At 50.3% G+C, this 16,317-nt stretch overlaps 1 protein-coding gene across 1 annotated transcript; it reads left to right on the top strand.

Annotated features, from left to right (window-relative positions):
• The first annotated feature begins 3,152 nt into the window (after positions 1-3,152).
• On the top strand, positions 3,153-12,682 carry SLC16A5 (solute carrier family 16 member 5). Its single transcript, XM_005144242.4, has 4 exons — positions 3,153-3,577; positions 7,211-7,354; positions 8,520-9,386; positions 10,941-12,682. The coding sequence occupies exons 1-4, from the start codon at positions 3,358-3,360 to the stop codon at positions 11,180-11,182; spliced, it is 1,473 nt and encodes a 490-aa protein (XP_005144299.2). The 5' UTR covers positions 3,153-3,357; the 3' UTR covers positions 11,183-12,682.
• The last annotated feature ends 3,635 nt before the right edge of the window (positions 12,683-16,317 follow it).

Genomic DNA, 16,317 nt, shown 5'->3' on the forward strand with positions numbered 1-16,317 from the left:
TCCTGCATCAGAGCAGGAGGTGAACTCGGTGTGGAACAGGAATAGCCCCCAGCTCTTGCTCTGCAATCCCACTGCTGAAATGTCACTTAGCTCCCCTTGCTTACAACCCAAACACAGCCAGTGTCCTCCCCAAGACTCAATCTGTGTCAGGCCATTCACTAACCTGGATCTCTGGAGCAGATGCAATGAGCATTTCTCAAAGTGATTTGCAATCTCTGGGGTATTTGCACTTTGGTTTCCACGTGGTCTACCCCAAAATAGCTGCTGAGCTGGGGACTGGCTTCTAGACCTGTAACATGCCAGTAAAGGCATACAGAGAGCACAGCCTGACCCTTAAGGGCTACTGACAAGTGCCATCCCACAGACACAAGCCCATAGCATCAGGCTGTGGTGCAGCACTTGGGCCACTGCTTTAATCAGAGCCAGATGTGGATTCTCTGCTGTCAGCTCAGTGAGTGACCTTGGAAAAGTCATCTGGGATAGAACACAGCTGGGAGAGGGGGGCAAAGCAAGCCAGGATGTCAGGATGAAGAGGTACTTACAAAGTCACTTATAAAGTTATTTACAAGAGATGTGCTTGGCTTTCCCCACCCAAACAGACCCCGGGTGACCCCAGAAAGCAGTTGAAAACCACCCCTCTCTGTTTGCAGTAAACATCTCCTTGTGTGCATGCAGCTTACTTTACACATTCATAAACCCCATGTCCAGCACACGCCGGGCTGAGCTGGGCTGGCAGGAGGATGCTGCTGGGCTTCAGGACAGAGCCCTAATGTACCAGGAACAAGAAACTTTCCATCTCCATCCCAAGCCATTGGCATCGCCTGGTCTCTGAGCACCCTTCCAAGTCCATCACTGGGGCAGGGTTCCTGTGCCCCCCCCCCCCCAGTCACCATTCTGGTTTCCCCACTGGAGCATCCCTGCTGGGGGGCTGTAAGGGAGCATTGGACTGCTCTTCTCCCCATGGAGGTACCACCAGCTGCAGGCTCTCACTGAGGATGGTGTATGGACATCAGCATCCTCATTTGCAGGATGAATATAAGCCTCTTCCTAGGAGGTGAGCTACATAAATGCCCCAGGCCCTTGTGTTTCTCAGCATAAAGGATTGCTTGTCCTTGTGGGGAGCAGCATCCAGCAACCCTCATCCCAGTCCCCATCACAGCTGAGGGAAACTGAGACATGGAAGAAAGAGGGAAAGGCACCATGTGAGCACCCCTGGTCTGCTGCCATAAATAACTACTAGGGCTGCTCCATCACAGCTTGGGAAACCCCAGAAAGCCTTGGGGGTCACTGGAGGAAGAAGAAACAACATCCAGGCCTGAATGAGAAGGAATTATCACCAGTGACCGGCCAGGAGGAAAGACTTGGAACCAGCAGCGTGCTCCCCTGTGTCCTGTCCATGGCTCCCTGCATCCCGGGTGCTGCGTGGGCTGGTGGAGGGAAGCACCTTTGCACATCCATGTGCTCCCAGCGCAGCAGTGGCTGGCACCCAGGCGTGGTTATTGCAGTGAACTTCAGTCCCATTCCCAACACCATCAGCACGAGGCAGTCGCATGCATGGGAAAACCCGTGTCCCGCAGGTATCTCTGCTGTCACCTTCCCTGCTCGACACCAGGAGCAGGGTGTGAGGACCACCAAGCCCATAAGAGCATTAAAATGCACGTTCCCCCTTCCCCCCCCCTCCCCCATGGCTGCCCTGTCCATCCGATGTGGTTACCCTGGGAAGGGTTAAAGCACGGTTCTGCGGCGCTGCTGCTGTTCCGTGTGGCACATCCGGCTGAGCCAGCGCTGGAGCAAGCTCCTTCCTTTACCTTTATGGAGGCAGCGAGGAGGTCACCGTGCTCCTGGCACCCCAGCGCCAGGGTCCATCCAGGTTGGGCTGCGCAGGGGAATGTGTGTCCTGCAGCCGGGGGCAGAAGGTGGATGAGAGCCATGGGATGCGCAGCCCCGCTGGGGAGCAGGGCGAGCAGGGAGAGGTGTGGGGAGCCAGGAATGTGCTGGACCAACGGAGCAGTGTGGGAACAGAGAGGAGCTGTGTGCTTCTGCCTTTTATTGCAGGTTCGCTGTTGCCGGGGAGAGGCTTTAGGCTGTCCTCCAGCTAATTCACACCAGAGAGACAAGCGCTTGAATTAGCGGCATTATCTGCGCCCGGCTAAAGTGGACAAAGGATTAAAGTGTGCTGAGCACCAGCACCGTGATTTGCATCTCAGAGCCCCTTCCCACGGGGCCCCCCCTTTCTGCTCCCAGCCTTGTTTGCTGTCCTTTGGGCTGGGAGCCAGCACCAGAGCCCTGCTCACAGGAGTGATGCCGAGGTTAATGTTGCAAAGGGCTGCATCAAGGCTTTTAGTGGCTACTGAAGCAGAAGTGCGGGCCCTGAGCTGCGCACACAGGGGATGAGCTGCCTGCGCAGCCACACGCTCGCCACCCTCCGCTTGACCCATCCTTGTCTCAACCTGAGGTATGGAACTTTCTGCCCCATATATGGGGCATATATGAACTAACGAGTAGGATCAGACTGCTGCTCACCTCTAAAGCTGCACACAAAGCCCAGACGTGGCTATTCTTCTAGGAAAAATCAGTATTGAAGAGCTAGATAAGTATTGCACCGTGCTGTGACCTTATGGGCACTTTCCTGAGCTCATCCAGCTGCCAAAGGTGGTTTTTCCTTATGCGTGTTTATTCATGTGGATGGGGGATAGGTTTCTTGCAGCCAGCCTCAAAGAAATCAAAGCTGGGATCTCTCTGAAGAAGCTTTAACCAGAGGTAAAGCAAAATCCTCTATGCGATCACCACATCCTAATGAATTAATGGCTTTCAAACTGGTTTTTCCTCACTAGGACTGTGTGGGGAGGTGCAGCCTCCCTGCCAGGTCCACACCAACCACACGCAGGCTTTATATGGCTCTGTTTTTCTTGGCACTGGCAGGGTTTTTCCTCCTCTTCTGGGCACAGCACTGGGTGACCTTAGCCATTGCCAGCAAGGGGACTCCATATGATGAAAGCAGGTGAAAGGGAAAATAAGGGAGGGAATTAGGTAAGGCCAATTCATTCCTTTGAGGAGGTGTGGTCCTGCCCTGTACCTGCCTGTGGTCACAGTCTTGTGAAATATAAAAGGGGAAGGCAGTTGTTTCTGAAGCAATCCGTTGCCAGGATCCCGTGGAGAGAATGAAGGGAGGTGCTAGGAGAAATGCAGAGCAAGAGGTCTAAGGAGTCAGCCGCAAAGGTGTGGGACGCTCCGGTGCCTCTGAGCCTTGGGAATACCATCAGCTCTGCCCCGTAGGCCCCTTGGCTGGGCTGAGGGTTGTGTGGTAGCTGCCCTTCCCTCCCCAGCAGGCTGGCTTGGGAGGAGAAAGAAGCTGTCATGTCCCAAGGAGGAGCAGGGGAACGCAAAGCTGCCAAGCCCCAGGACCAGGGCTGGGCATGGATGGTGCTGCTGGCTGCGGTGGTGCTGCAGGCGATGACGCTGGGCTTCCCCCCCTGCATTGGCATCTTCTTCACGGACCTGCAGCGAGACTTCCAGGCCAGCAACAGTGAGACATCGTGGTTCCCATCCATCATGGTGGCTGTGCTGCACGGAGGAGGTAAGTGATGGGGATGCCCTTCACCACCTCAGTTTCCACAGATACCAAGCTCCCTTAACCACTCTAAGAGACACCCAAGCCCTTTGATCAAAGGAGTTGAATCCCTTTCTCTCCCAGCTTTTCCATACCACCGAGAACACAGTTGTTTCCCGTAGCAGCTCTTTGAATAGGCCAGCAGGTAGCACTGAAGCTTGGGTGCCTCCTTGGTTCATCTCTCATATTCCCCATGATAAGTTTGTTCTCCGTGGCTGAAACACGCCTCAAGCCAAGCTCCTGCAGGCTGCTGGCTGAGCATTAAGCCAGCTCCCTGGGCGGTGGCATTGGGTGCACACCCAGGCAGGGTGGACGTGAAGCTGGATTGATGCAGGATGCGGGTCAGGAGGCAGCCTGCTGGTGAAGGGGGTGGAAGGAGGGTTGTGCTGTGTGCATTAGTGGAGGGAATCACTGGGTTTTCCTCCAGAGAAGATGTGGGAGGTGAGGGGACATGCAACAAAAGATCTACTGACCTCTCTTTTCTAATGGAGGAATGGTTCTGTAGGAGGTTGGGACTGCACTAAAAGGTACTATAAAGACAGCCAGTAAATAGATCTAAAAGTTATAACTTAGGCAAGGGAAGAACAACCTCATGCCAGTGACATCCAGGAACAGAATTTGCCAGGGCACAGCTAGCGAGTTACAAGAGTTATTACTTCACTTGCCAGTTATGTCTCCTATTGCAAGCTGTTGCAGCAGGGGAGTGCTCATTCTTGTCCCCCAGGAGTAGCACAACCAGGAGAAACCCAACAAAACCCAGACATAAAAGACTGCAATTTTGCTGCAGCTTCTGAGCTCCTTTGTGGTGGGCTGGGCTCTGCTTGGTTCAGGTTCCCCAGTTCCATCCATCATCCTAAACCGCATTCGGCAGTGTCACCGGTGCCTCCTGAAGATGCTGCTCTCTTTTCTTCTCCTTTATTCTTTCTAATTCCGAGGAAGCAAAGGGAAGAACAATATTTGTGGCAAAAATGGGTAAAGGTGCAGGGAAATGGACAGAGGAGCCCGTTCTCAGGGTGGTCAGTGCAGTGAGAAGGTTCCATGCAGAAGACCTATGGAAGGGAACAGGGAAGGACCCAGTGCAAACAATAACCCATCAGTTAGGAAGCCAAACCTGTCTCATTAGGTAAAGGCAACTAATGGTTATTTTGTTATAAGAATCATTGGGGAGACCTCAGGACCCTGTGGCCATCTCCAAAAGGAGAGTTCCGGCCTCACAGGTTCCTGCTCCTCGATACTGTAGAATCATAGAATAGGGTTGGAAAGGACCTTCTCAACTCACACTCATACAAATGCAGCACTTCTGCTGCTATTATTTTTGCAAAGGAAAGCACAAAAGGCCAAGGTAAGTGAGAAATAACGTTTGAAACCTAGGAAGCAAGTTCACAGGAGTAAGTAAGGAAAATCCCTTCTGCTTTTAGAGCCATTCTCATTGGTTTGGAAAGTTCAATCCATGACTTAGAATCTTAGAATCATAGAATGGTTTGGGTTGGAAAGGACCATAAGATCATCCAGTTCCAACCCCCTGCCATGGGCAGGGACACCTCACACTAAACCATATCACCAACAGCTCTGTCCAACCTGGCCTTGAACACTGCCAGGGATGGAGCATTCACAACTTCCCTGGGCAACCCATTCCAGTGCCTCACCAGCCTAACAGTAAAGAATTTCTTCCTTATATCCAATCTAAACCTCCCCTCTTTCAGCTTTAACCCATTACCCCTTGTCCTATCACTACAGTCCCTAATGAAGAGTCCCTTCCCAGCATCCCTGTAGGCCCCCTTCAGATACTGGAAGCTGCTATGAGGTCTCCACGCAGCTTCTCTTCTCCAGGCTGAACAGCCCCAACTTTCTCAGCCTGTCTTCATACAGGAGGTGCTCCAGTCCCTGATCATCCTCGTGGCCTCCTCTGGACTTGTTCCAACAGTTCCATGTCCTTTTTATGTTGAGGGCACCAGAACTGCACACAATGCTCCAGGTGAGGTCTGATGAGAGCAGAGCAGAGGGGCAGCATCACCTCCTTCACCCTGCTGGCCACACTTCTTTGGAGTTCTGGCTACTGGGGTTGCTTAAACTGCAAACCCATCCTTGATGTCTTTAGCAGGAGGCAAATAATGCGGTCACCATTTGCTGCAAAGCCTGAGGTGGAAATCTCCCAAGCAGATCAAGATACAGGTAGCTGCTCTCCTCATTTTAATCACGTTCCCCTGTTCGCTCCATTATGTGGGTTCTATTTCAAACCAGACATTGACTTAGGGCACAAATATGCCATGGGTTATTTTCCCTGCGCTGAATCCTAATTCTGAAACTCAATCATTTGGCCTTTGCTCATATAACCTGGAGTGTTTGGAAGAGGGAAACTCAACAAACCCTGGAAAAACCTGAACATCCTCAAAGGAATGGAAAAAGAAACTCAGATCCTCTTCTTGTGCAGGCAGAACCATGGTTCCCAGCAGTGGGCTGCAGGTCTGAACTCACTTTTTCCTACCCCAAAACAAAGGATGCTCAATGACATTCACAACCTGGGAATTTACCACAACCCCACAGAATTCACCACAGCTCTATGAAAAGTAAAGAACTGACTGACCTTAAACACCCCCTCCATGGCTGTTTGTTGTTTTCCTGATGAAATAATACAACTCTCTGCTATAAAGCCTGCCAGCAGTGTTGGTGCACAATAGGACACAGGTTTGGGCCCATGAAGGGCAGCAGTGGGCTCTGGTCCAGCAGAACCACCCGGGTCTCACTCCCACCTCTGCACTGCTTGCGCTGGAGTAGAAGTGGGAACCGGGATGCACATGGTCTGCTCCTAGGCTTGTCCTGTTGGAAGTGGACGCAGTGAAACCTTCTCACCCTGCCACGTATCGCAGGGCAGGAAAGAGCAAAGAGCTGTGTGACAATGACATAGGATATCCCTGGAGAAGATGACCTGCAGGACAGCTGCAGGATCCCACAAGCTGCAGCCTGGATGCTACTGCCTGAAGCTTAGATTGCTTCCCATGTAGGCGTGAATACACCTCTCCAGCTGTATTCAAATGGTCCTCCTCAGTGATGTCTGTTTTCTCCCATTTTTGGTCTAGTTCAGGCTCAATCTATCTCCTCTTGCAAGGAGTTTGCCCAAGGTAGCAGCACACCACAGACAATGTAGGAGATTTTGTGGCAGGGTATTTGAAACACACAGTGAAATGAGTGCAAACACACAGAAAGAAACATCATCCTGCTCAGCATCCCTTACTCGGAGCCCCAGAGATCCAATCCTTCCCTTTCTCAAATCATTCCCTGAATTTACAGCATGCAAGAACAGAATTACACTTGAAAGGCCTTATTCTCTTCCATTGCCAATCCTTTTAACTAAAATCCAGCATAGAGAAGCTTAGAAACCCTACTTGATGGCCAAAAGCCAAGCAGATCACAGGAGCCTTCCCCATCGCTAACAAGCCCTTGGGAGGATCAGGGAATATATATTCCCTCCCTGGCTCCCTTGTGCTGCTGGGACAACCCTCAGGGTCTCTAGACCAACCCCCTGGGATATGTGCAGCAATCCAGCAGGTCCAAAGAATTCCCTTCCTCCCTAACTGCTTCCCTTTTACTCTTTGGTGCCAGGGCCCCTGTGCAGCATCCTGGTGAAGCGCTTTGGCTGCAGGTTCGCGGTGATGCTGGGGGGGCTGCTCAGCAGCGTGGGCATGGTGTCCAGCTCCTTCTGCAGGTCCATCAGCCAGCTGTACATCACCGCTGGCTTCATCACAGGTAAGTACCACCGCAAACCTGGCTGCCGAGCTTGACCTGACAGAGGGGAATGGCGATTCCTTTTTCCGTTCATCCATGAAATGGGATGAATCAGGAGCAGCGGGAATCATAGAGCAGACAGACTTGCCCTTCGCACCCCTTCCACACACAGCTCATGCAGCCAAGCTCCCTGCAAAGTGCTTCTCTCTGGCAAAACCTTCAGGTCTCCAGTGGGCAAATGGAGAGCAAGGATGCCTGTTCTGTTTAGTAGCACCTCAGCCTTTGGGCTGTGAAGAAAGGAAGGGGTTTTCAATCTTGGAATGCAATGTTGGGTTAATGTGACTCATGATAACATCCATCCCAAGTTCACTGGGCTTGTATTTCACCACTCCCAATCAGAGGCAATGTGGAGACATCTTTTCCTAACAAAAGAACATGTTGGTTTTGAACAGAAGCAACAGATGGGAACTTTTCCTTTCCAAATATTTCTCCTCCGTGACTGATGTTCAACTCTTGGGGTTTTTCTAACACAAAGAGATTCATTTCTTCAGCCAGGCTCCTTTGGGATTAATCCCATTGGATATTGCAAACTCAATGGTGTCCATTGCACAGAGAGAAAACCAAGTAACTCCCTGAGTCCTGATGGAAGTGTCAGGAAAGCAGTCAGCATAAACAGTTTCTAATGAACAATTCCATTACAGTTTTAGGAATGGCATCCTGCCCCAGACAAATGTCAGCTTGGATCAGTTTATTTAGGATAGAACACAAGTAGTTTAATTTACACACATCACTTCCGTGGGGTTTGTGAGGATGAATGACGGCAAGTCCTGAGCCTCACAGCCTGGTTTGGGTTGGAAGGGACCTTAAAGCTCCTCCAGCTCCAACCCCTGCCATGGGCAGGGATCCCTTCCACTGGAGCAGCTGCTCCAAGCTCCTGTGTCCCAACCTGGCCTTGAACACTGCCAGGGATGGGGCAGCCACAGCTTCTCTGGGCACCCTGTGCCAGCGCCTCAGCACCCTCACAGGGAAGAGCTTCTGCCTAAGAGCTCATCTCAGTCTCCCCTCGAGCAGGTTAAAGCCATTCCCCTTGTCCTGTCTCACCTGTGGGGGCAGCCTGGATTTAGGCTCTTTGAGACAACACAGATGGATCACATGCCATCATTCGCTCTTTTATTCTTACCTTTAGGCCTGGGGTCATGTTTCAGCTTCCAGGCAGGAGTGACTGCACTGGGATACTACTTTGTACGGTGGCGAACACTGGCCAACGCAATGGCATCCACCGGTGTCTCTCTGGGATTCACACTGTGGCCACTGCTTTCTCAATACCTGCTGGATGAGATGGGCTGGAGAAACACTTTCCTTATCTTTGGAGGAATACTACTGAACTGCTGTGTCTGTGGAGCCATCATGAGACCAGTTCAGCTCGCTTCAGGGTCACTGCTACAGTCACCCCAGCCTGGAGAGGAGCCGAGGAGAAGAGCAGAAGAGACACAGCTGTCCAATGGAGCATCTTCTCCCCATCACGAGCTCCAGAAGCAAAGCAGAAGGACTGCATGCTTCCATGTACTGCAGAAGTACCTAGCTTTTGACATCTTCTGTCAAAACAAAGGTTACCAGATTTACACTATTGGCGTGACCTGGATGATGATGGGGTTTGCATTACCCCATATCTACCTTGTGCCTTACGCCATCCAGAACGGGGTGGAGGAGCGCAGGGCAGCCCTCCTCATCTCTGTCATTGGGTTCATCAACATCTTCATCCGCCCCTTCACGGGGCTGCTCTCGGGACACAGGTTCTTCACAGGGAGACGAATCTACCTGTTCAGCCTGGCCGTGCTCCTCTGTGGGCTGAGCAACTTCATCTGCGTGGTCTCTGCTGAGTTCAGCGTGCTCATCATCTACTGCGTCATCCTCAGCATAGCCATGAGCGGCATCGGGGCGCTCACCTTCCAGGTGCTGATGGACGTGGTGGAGATGGACCGGTTCTCGAGCGCTCTGGGGCTCTTCACCATCCTAGAGAGCATCACGCTCCTCATCGGACCCCCTCTCACAGGTGAGAAGCTGTTAAACAGGCTGGGTTGTTTAGACTCTGGTGGGAAGTGTTTGGGAGCTTAAGAAGAGAGATAAGGGAGATTCCCAACCCATGCAGGCAGGGGAGTTATGCAAAGGGAGTCATAGAAAAGGGAGAATCAGAGAGGAAGGATCAGCTGCAGGAGGGTCCTTTCTGCAGCTGCCCAAGTGTCGCAGCAGTGGTTTGATCAGTAGGGGTGTTATTGATAAGAGCTTTGTTCCAGTGAGCAGCAGCACACAGAGAGGAATTGCTGTGGTAGGATCTTGCTGTCTCTGAACTCTCACTGCTTTGCCAGTTCGCACTGTTTCATCTGTGAAGTCCCAAGGACTTGTGAATATCCCATTAAACAAACGAACTCTGATCACAGTTCATAGCAGCCCTACACAACTCAGGAGCTGCACAGCAAAAGCTCCCGTTCACTCTGCTTTCCAAGGTCCAGCGGGTATTAATTTTACTCTGGAGACAAGAAAGGAGCTAGATATGAACCCAAAGCCAATCACTCATTCACAGGTGTCACAGTTCACTCCTGCATGTACCTGCTCCTGCAGCACAGCAGCGAATCCAAACGGCTAACAAAAGAGAAATGTAAACCTGAGCATGAAGCAGGCTTTAGTTGTGTTCTCCAGACAATGAGCTGTGCCATTCAGCAGGAAAATACTGCCTGTTCTCAGGACAGGATGATAACACACGCCATATTGCACGGTATTCCCTGGTGTTAGTGGGTCAGTCACTCTTCTGAGGGGGCCAAAAAGGTCTTTCCTTGGACATCTCTCAAAGGAATGGCAGATGGGCAAAACAAAGGCCAGTAACAGCAGCACCAGTTCCATTTGTAGCCTTAAGATCTGCTAAAGAAAAGTGCACCAGGAAAAGAAACATCACCAATCTTTACTGAAGAATACAAGCAAGCAAACAGCAGTTGCAATACATTCCAGTATTTCCATTGAAATAAGTAGCCTACAGAAAGCATCATATGCTTGACCTGAGTTATCACCTTTCCATCTCCAACATTGGTGTAAAGTTACTCATTTGGTACGTCTCACATTAAATGTTTTATACTGAAGGCACTTACTGTTAGGCATAATGCTTGCTGTGCTGGGAGTTTTCTTCTCCCTGGTTACATACTATTGGAGACCCTAACATGTCCATTCGGGAGAGGTTTCTCTATTGACTTGCTCTGTTTTCTGACCTGGTCTATAACACAGTCCCTCGGTCTAAAATCCAGTGCTTGGCACAGGGTCCTCTGCTGAGTGAACAAAATGAATCAGCACATTGGGGAGAACTCAGTTTCCTTTCTTCCCTTGATTTCTCTGTGTGTTATGATATATCTGGTACAAAAGCAGAACCATCGCTTGGGTCATGACTATAAGACACAACCACCCCCTGCAACCTAGAGGAGAGAATTTAACCCACCTGTGAATGCTCATCTTTCATATATGGCAGTTTGCTGACTGGTTTAGGTTTCACATCTATGTTAATGTCACCCTGTTGCCTTTGGTGCCCATCTTCTCTTTGACTAAGCTGCGGCTTCTATTTCAGGTCTCCTGGTAGACGTAACTAATGACTTCCACTACGTCTTCTATAACTCCAGCTTCTTCCTCATATCAGCTGCCTTATTTATGGCATTCTCCTTCTGTGCTCTGGAAAAGAAAACCAAATTGAAAGAGGCTTCCAAAGTACCTGGGGATAATCCTTCCAGGTATCAGTACAGTGAAATGCCAACTGAATCACAGCCTGAGAGTCAGCCTCCTCCAGCAGTCGTGTACATCACAAGCATATGAAAAGCAAGAAGACAAATAAAGAGGAACACAAAGGATTATGTGGCCTGTACAAAGCTCCACAAGGCCCAGCACTGATGGCAGATGAGAAAACAAGTGGCTGCTTTCCACAGCTGCCGTCATCCTTCTCTATGGGGCCGTGTCAGACTCCAAGTGAGTGCTCTGGACCACGGGCTGAGCCCAGAACCCAGCGCCAGCCAAAGAGATCAAGGACAAAGAGAACTGTGCTTCCCTAAAGCAAACCCTGGCATAACAGCCATGGTAACCAGCGCCGAGACACAAAAGCCGTGTCAGTTCAATTGGTGTAAGTCAGTGCCTTTAAGTCACTGGAATCTCACATGCACATTCCAGTGGGTAACACTGGATAATACGCATTGATGGCTATGCACAATGGTCATTCCTCCACAAAGAAGTGTTATTGCCTCATCCGAACACGTGATGTGGTGCAGAATGCAGAGTTTCCTGGTTGCTTCCCATGTTGTGGGTGGCAACTTCCACAGGAAGGCTGTTATTATTTTCCACATCTCTAACTATTACATGGAAGCTGCTGCAAGCGCTGCAGAACTCAGCCAAGTCTCTAGTAAGGGCAAACATTTTCTCCTATGAGGCACATACCCAATGTCTTCATGCCAAGGATGTTTCCAAAGCCTCCAAGGTTCAGCTCCAGAGCATCCAAAAGAACCAACCCAACCAACCTTAGAGCGCCTGTTGTTTGTAACCAGTAACATCCCCAGTGCTTCTTGATATACCAGGAACAGGATTTGTGGCTGGTCTAAATACGCTTCTTTATAGCATGAACTGGGACCCATTGCTGCAGGGGGGGGAGTGGTATAGAACTAAGAACAAGTGTGTGCATCCTTAGAGAGGGACACATTCAAAGCCACTGCAGTAAGTGAATTTGTAGTGCACAAAGCCTTTGTGTAAATGAATTTAGCTTAGACTCATGACACCAGCGTTCTCTAAATTACAGAGTGCTTGCACAAGCATAACTACATTTCGTATAAGCACAAGAATGACTTACAAAGGAATCTGTTGGGAAAAGTATATTGGGAAAAGTCAATGTCACTGACTTCCATATCCATACAGCCTTGACTGTAATAGCTCTTCTTGCTGCACTCCTGGGAATGACACTGCATCAGCCTCTAGCCTCCCTCAGCACCAGCTTGGGTTGCACAATGTTTATGTTCTCTATCATTCCTTATCTGACAGGAGCAGATAATACAATCACAAAACTGATCAGGTTGGAAAAGACCTTTAAGATCATTTGAATCCAACCATTAACCCAGGACTGCCCAGTCCACCACTAACCCACACATCTCAGTGCCACAGCTACACGTCAGTTAAATCCTTCCAGGGATGGTGGCTCCGTCCCTGCCCTGGGCAGCCTGTTCCAATGATTAACAACCCTTCCCAACCTAAACCTGTCCTGGTGCAGCTTGAGGCCGTTTCCTCTTGTCCCATCCCTTGTTCCTTGGGAGCAGAGCCCAGCCCCTCCTGGCTCCATCCTCCTCTCAGGCCATCAGGTCCCCCCTGAGCCTTCTCCATCTGAACCCCCCAGGTCCCTCAGCCCTTCCCCATCTCTCTTGTGCTCCAGGCCCTGCACCAGCTCCATTCCCTTCTCTGACCCTGCTCCAGCCCCTCAATGTCTCTTGTAGTGAGGGGCCCAGAGCTGAGCACAGGATTTGAGGTGCAGCCTCCCCAGTGCCCAGCACAGGGGCACAATCCCTGCCCTGGTCCTGCTGCCGCACTGGGGCTGGGGGGGATGCTGGGGGCTTCTTGGCTGCCTGGGCACACGCTGTCTCCTACAGCTCACAAAGCACTGCAGATGAAGACTGCTCAACACATGAGAACCTTCAGAGAGACAGAAGTGTATCACGGGAGTGAGATGGAAGAGGTACCAGCCCTTCAGAGGGGTTCCTGCTCCCACAGCTCAGCATCCTCTTCAGTGCCGCTCTGGCATTACTGAACCAGGAGGCTTTGCACTTCCTGATCAAACATAGACTTACATAAAACAACCAGTGGGAGACCATACACATCTAATCTTTTGTCACACGTGTTTATTAACTTGTGTAATGCCTACATGGTCCGTAAGTACTAAGCAAACAGCAACTGGTGCTTCTCAGCTTACGGAAACAATGACTGCTGTACATTCCTAGGACAGAGATGGGGCTTTCTCCCTTTGTCCCCAAAAGATCAATGACAAGGGTGAAGTCCCAAACCTTTCCTAGCTATTGCAAATAAAAGAGCCACGCTGCTGAACAGATTGCTGCTTTCCTGTGTACAATTCTTACATTTTAAGTTCTGTTCACCTTTCTACACTCCCTGTTTTCTTCCAGAAATATGGGGTTTTATTGTCCCACATCTCCCCACTGCTACAGATACCATGGGCAAAACAGGTAAAAGATGGTATAAGCCACAACCCATCAGTTTATCTCAGCAGAACAGAGGTTAGTTGGAGGAGCAATGGAGCACATCTTTGTGGAGCCAACTGCTCCATCTGCAATGCTTTAGTCCTAGAGCTGGCTCATAAGCAGGGAAATGTGTTGTCTAACGCATGCTTGTGAGATATAAGGAAGGAAAAGAAGTACTCACCCCACTGATGCTGACACACAGAGACCAGCTCCTCCTACAGCCCGGCCCAGAGATGTGCTCTGACTGTTTCCTAGCTGTGTGCAGCAGTGGAGGATAACTGAGCATGGGAAGTTAGGAGAGTGCTTTATGGATCCGATGCTCCCAGGCTCAACACCGGGGTCACTGGGGTTCAGCTGCAGGTAAAGCAGGGATGTCTCTGGGAAGCAAACCAAAGGAACTCCATCACTGTAAAGTTCTCAACTCGTTCACTGTAAACTTTGTACCGGCCTTGCAGGACGTGAGCTGCCTCCAAAGAGTGCTGGTTACATCCCACAGACCCTTGAGAAGTCATCCACAATCCACAGCCTGGGAATAAAGCTTGCAGAGGGAAGAGGTAACACTTGAGGCTGTGTTTCCAGAGGTAAATCAGATGTGAGCTCCCATGACAGAGGAAATTACCCCCCCCCCCCATCTTCCCACCTCTCCTAGCTCTCTTTTCAACCTGAACTCCAAGCTGCTTTGAGCAGGAGCTTGTGAAGCATAACTGAAGGGACTGTGCATAACAAACCATGCACTCTGTAATAACAGCTCCCCCTCAGAGCCATCACACAGGAGCAATAATGCTCAGTCCTTAAGAATCGTGAGGCCCAGAAGGAAAATAAAGCAATAAAAGCTCCTTTTATTAGTTCAAGGTTGTCCCATTATGCAAAGCCAAACCGCCCTGAAACAGGGTTTGGTTTAACACCTACAGACAGTAAAATAACCCTGGCTCTAAGAATGGACAAACACACCTCAACCAGGTTATAAACCTCCGAGAACAACACAACTTGACCAGAACTAAAATGTCCCAAGCTCCCCATGTGCCCTCTTGCTCCCTTTATCATTTAAGGTATCATTAACCTTGCAAGGTAAGCATTCCTGCACCGAGCACCTTTCCTTACTGCAATGAAACATTCACCAGGAAGTTCACACTGAGCTGGTGCAGGATCATGAGCCTTCAGAGCCAAAGCAGGGCTTGGAAAAGTTTAATACAAACCCAAAGGAAGGTCACGGTGAACTTACACGCTCCGCAACACCTCAGCAGGGCAAAAGCCCCTTAATGAGGAGCTTGACATCCTGCCTGCAGACCTGGTTAGTGCTGCAAGAAGGGAAATGTAACTACTAGGAGTAGTAGTGCTTCTATTGAATCCTAACTTGCAATGTCACTATAGACCAGCCCCTGGAGCTATAGCAGCTCTTCTGGCAAACAGCAAGTGCTTGGAGCATTCAGAGGCTTGAACATAGAATAGAATCATAGAATGGTTTGGGTTGGAAAGGACCTTAAGATCATCCAGTTCCAACCCCCTGCCATGAGCAGGGACACCTCACACTAAACCAGGGCACCCAAGGCTCTGTCCAACCTGGCCTTGAACACTGCCAGGGATGGAGCATTCACAGCTTCCTTGGGCAACCCATTCCAGTGCCTCAGCACCCTCACAGTAAAGAATTTCCTTCTTATATCCAATCTAAACCTCCCCTGTTTAAGTTTAAACCCATCACCCCTTGTCCTGTCACTACAGTCCCTAATGAAGAGCCCCTTCCCAGCAATCCCTATAGGCCCTCTTCAGACACTGGAAGGCTGCTATGAGGTCTCCACACACCCTTCTCCAGGCTGAACAGCCCCAACTTTCTCACCCTGTCTCCATACAGGAGGTGCTTCCGCCCCTGATCATCCTCGTGGCCTCCTCTGGACTTGTTCCAGCAGTTCCATGTCCATTAAACATACAGGATGGCATTGGGTGAGTGAACGGCCAACTCCTGCTCCTGCCAAGTGACCTTTCTGGATGATCTGGCCAGACTCCCCATAGTAAGTCAGCACAAAGACAAGCAGCACAGAGCCAGCAGCAGAGCAGGTTGGGTGGTCAGGCCTAGTGTGGGCTGTTGGCTCTGCAGAGAGCCTCAGCTGTCAGCCTCTCCTCCAGGAGGCAGCTGACACACAGCAAATGGAACATAAAGCATCCCTCAGCTCTCCCAGCCAGCCTTGGCGAACCTCAGTGCAAGACAAAGGCTGGAAGGAGCTCAGCCCACAGTCCCCAGGGTGTCCCTCCCTCCTGGTTACCTCTTGCCATGCACTGGATAGTGTGACCCAGAGATGTGTCACCTGGAACAGACACCAGCCTTTCCTAAGCACCGCTGCCTGTGAAACCACACCAGCGGACAAAGGTCCTCCAGTGCCTGCAGAATGAACCTGAGAGACATGAGTCACTGCATTTTTCCTCTTTAAACACAGGGTTTCACCCCTTATTAGTCAAGCCCAGCATCCTTAATCGCTTCTCTTTGTGCTGTGTTTGCTTTCTCTTCCTCTGCTTTCTCCCATTAGTCATTCCCTTTCCATGTAATGACGGATATGGCTCTAATGTGTGTTAACTCCTACCACTTACACAGGCATACATTAAGGGATTTGTTAACACACTTAGCAAAGCATTCTGATATAGGAGCTGTCTGTAGCACCTTTGTGACCACTTTCATGTATATCCACATATACACACACATATACAAACACAGGTATAGACATACCTATATATACA

This window comes from Melopsittacus undulatus, chromosome 11, assembly GCF_012275295.1.
Source record: "Melopsittacus undulatus isolate bMelUnd1 chromosome 11, bMelUnd1.mat.Z, whole genome shotgun sequence".
NCBI lineage: Eukaryota > Metazoa > Chordata > Aves > Psittaciformes > Psittaculidae > Melopsittacus > Melopsittacus undulatus.

Excerpts from the sequence above, each read along its gene's own strand:
- SLC16A5 (XM_005144242.4), top strand. The coding sequence starts at position 3,358 with ATGTCCCAAGGAGGAGCAGGGGAACGCAAAGCTGCCAAGCCCCAGGAC. Across the intron at positions 7,355-8,519 it reads CACCGCTGGCTTCATCACAG|GCCTGGGGTCATGTTTCAGC; the intron begins GTAAGTACCACC and ends TCTTACCTTTAG. Across the intron at positions 9,387-10,940 it reads CATCGGACCCCCTCTCACAG|GTCTCCTGGTAGACGTAACT; the intron begins GTGAGAAGCTGT and ends CTTCTATTTCAG.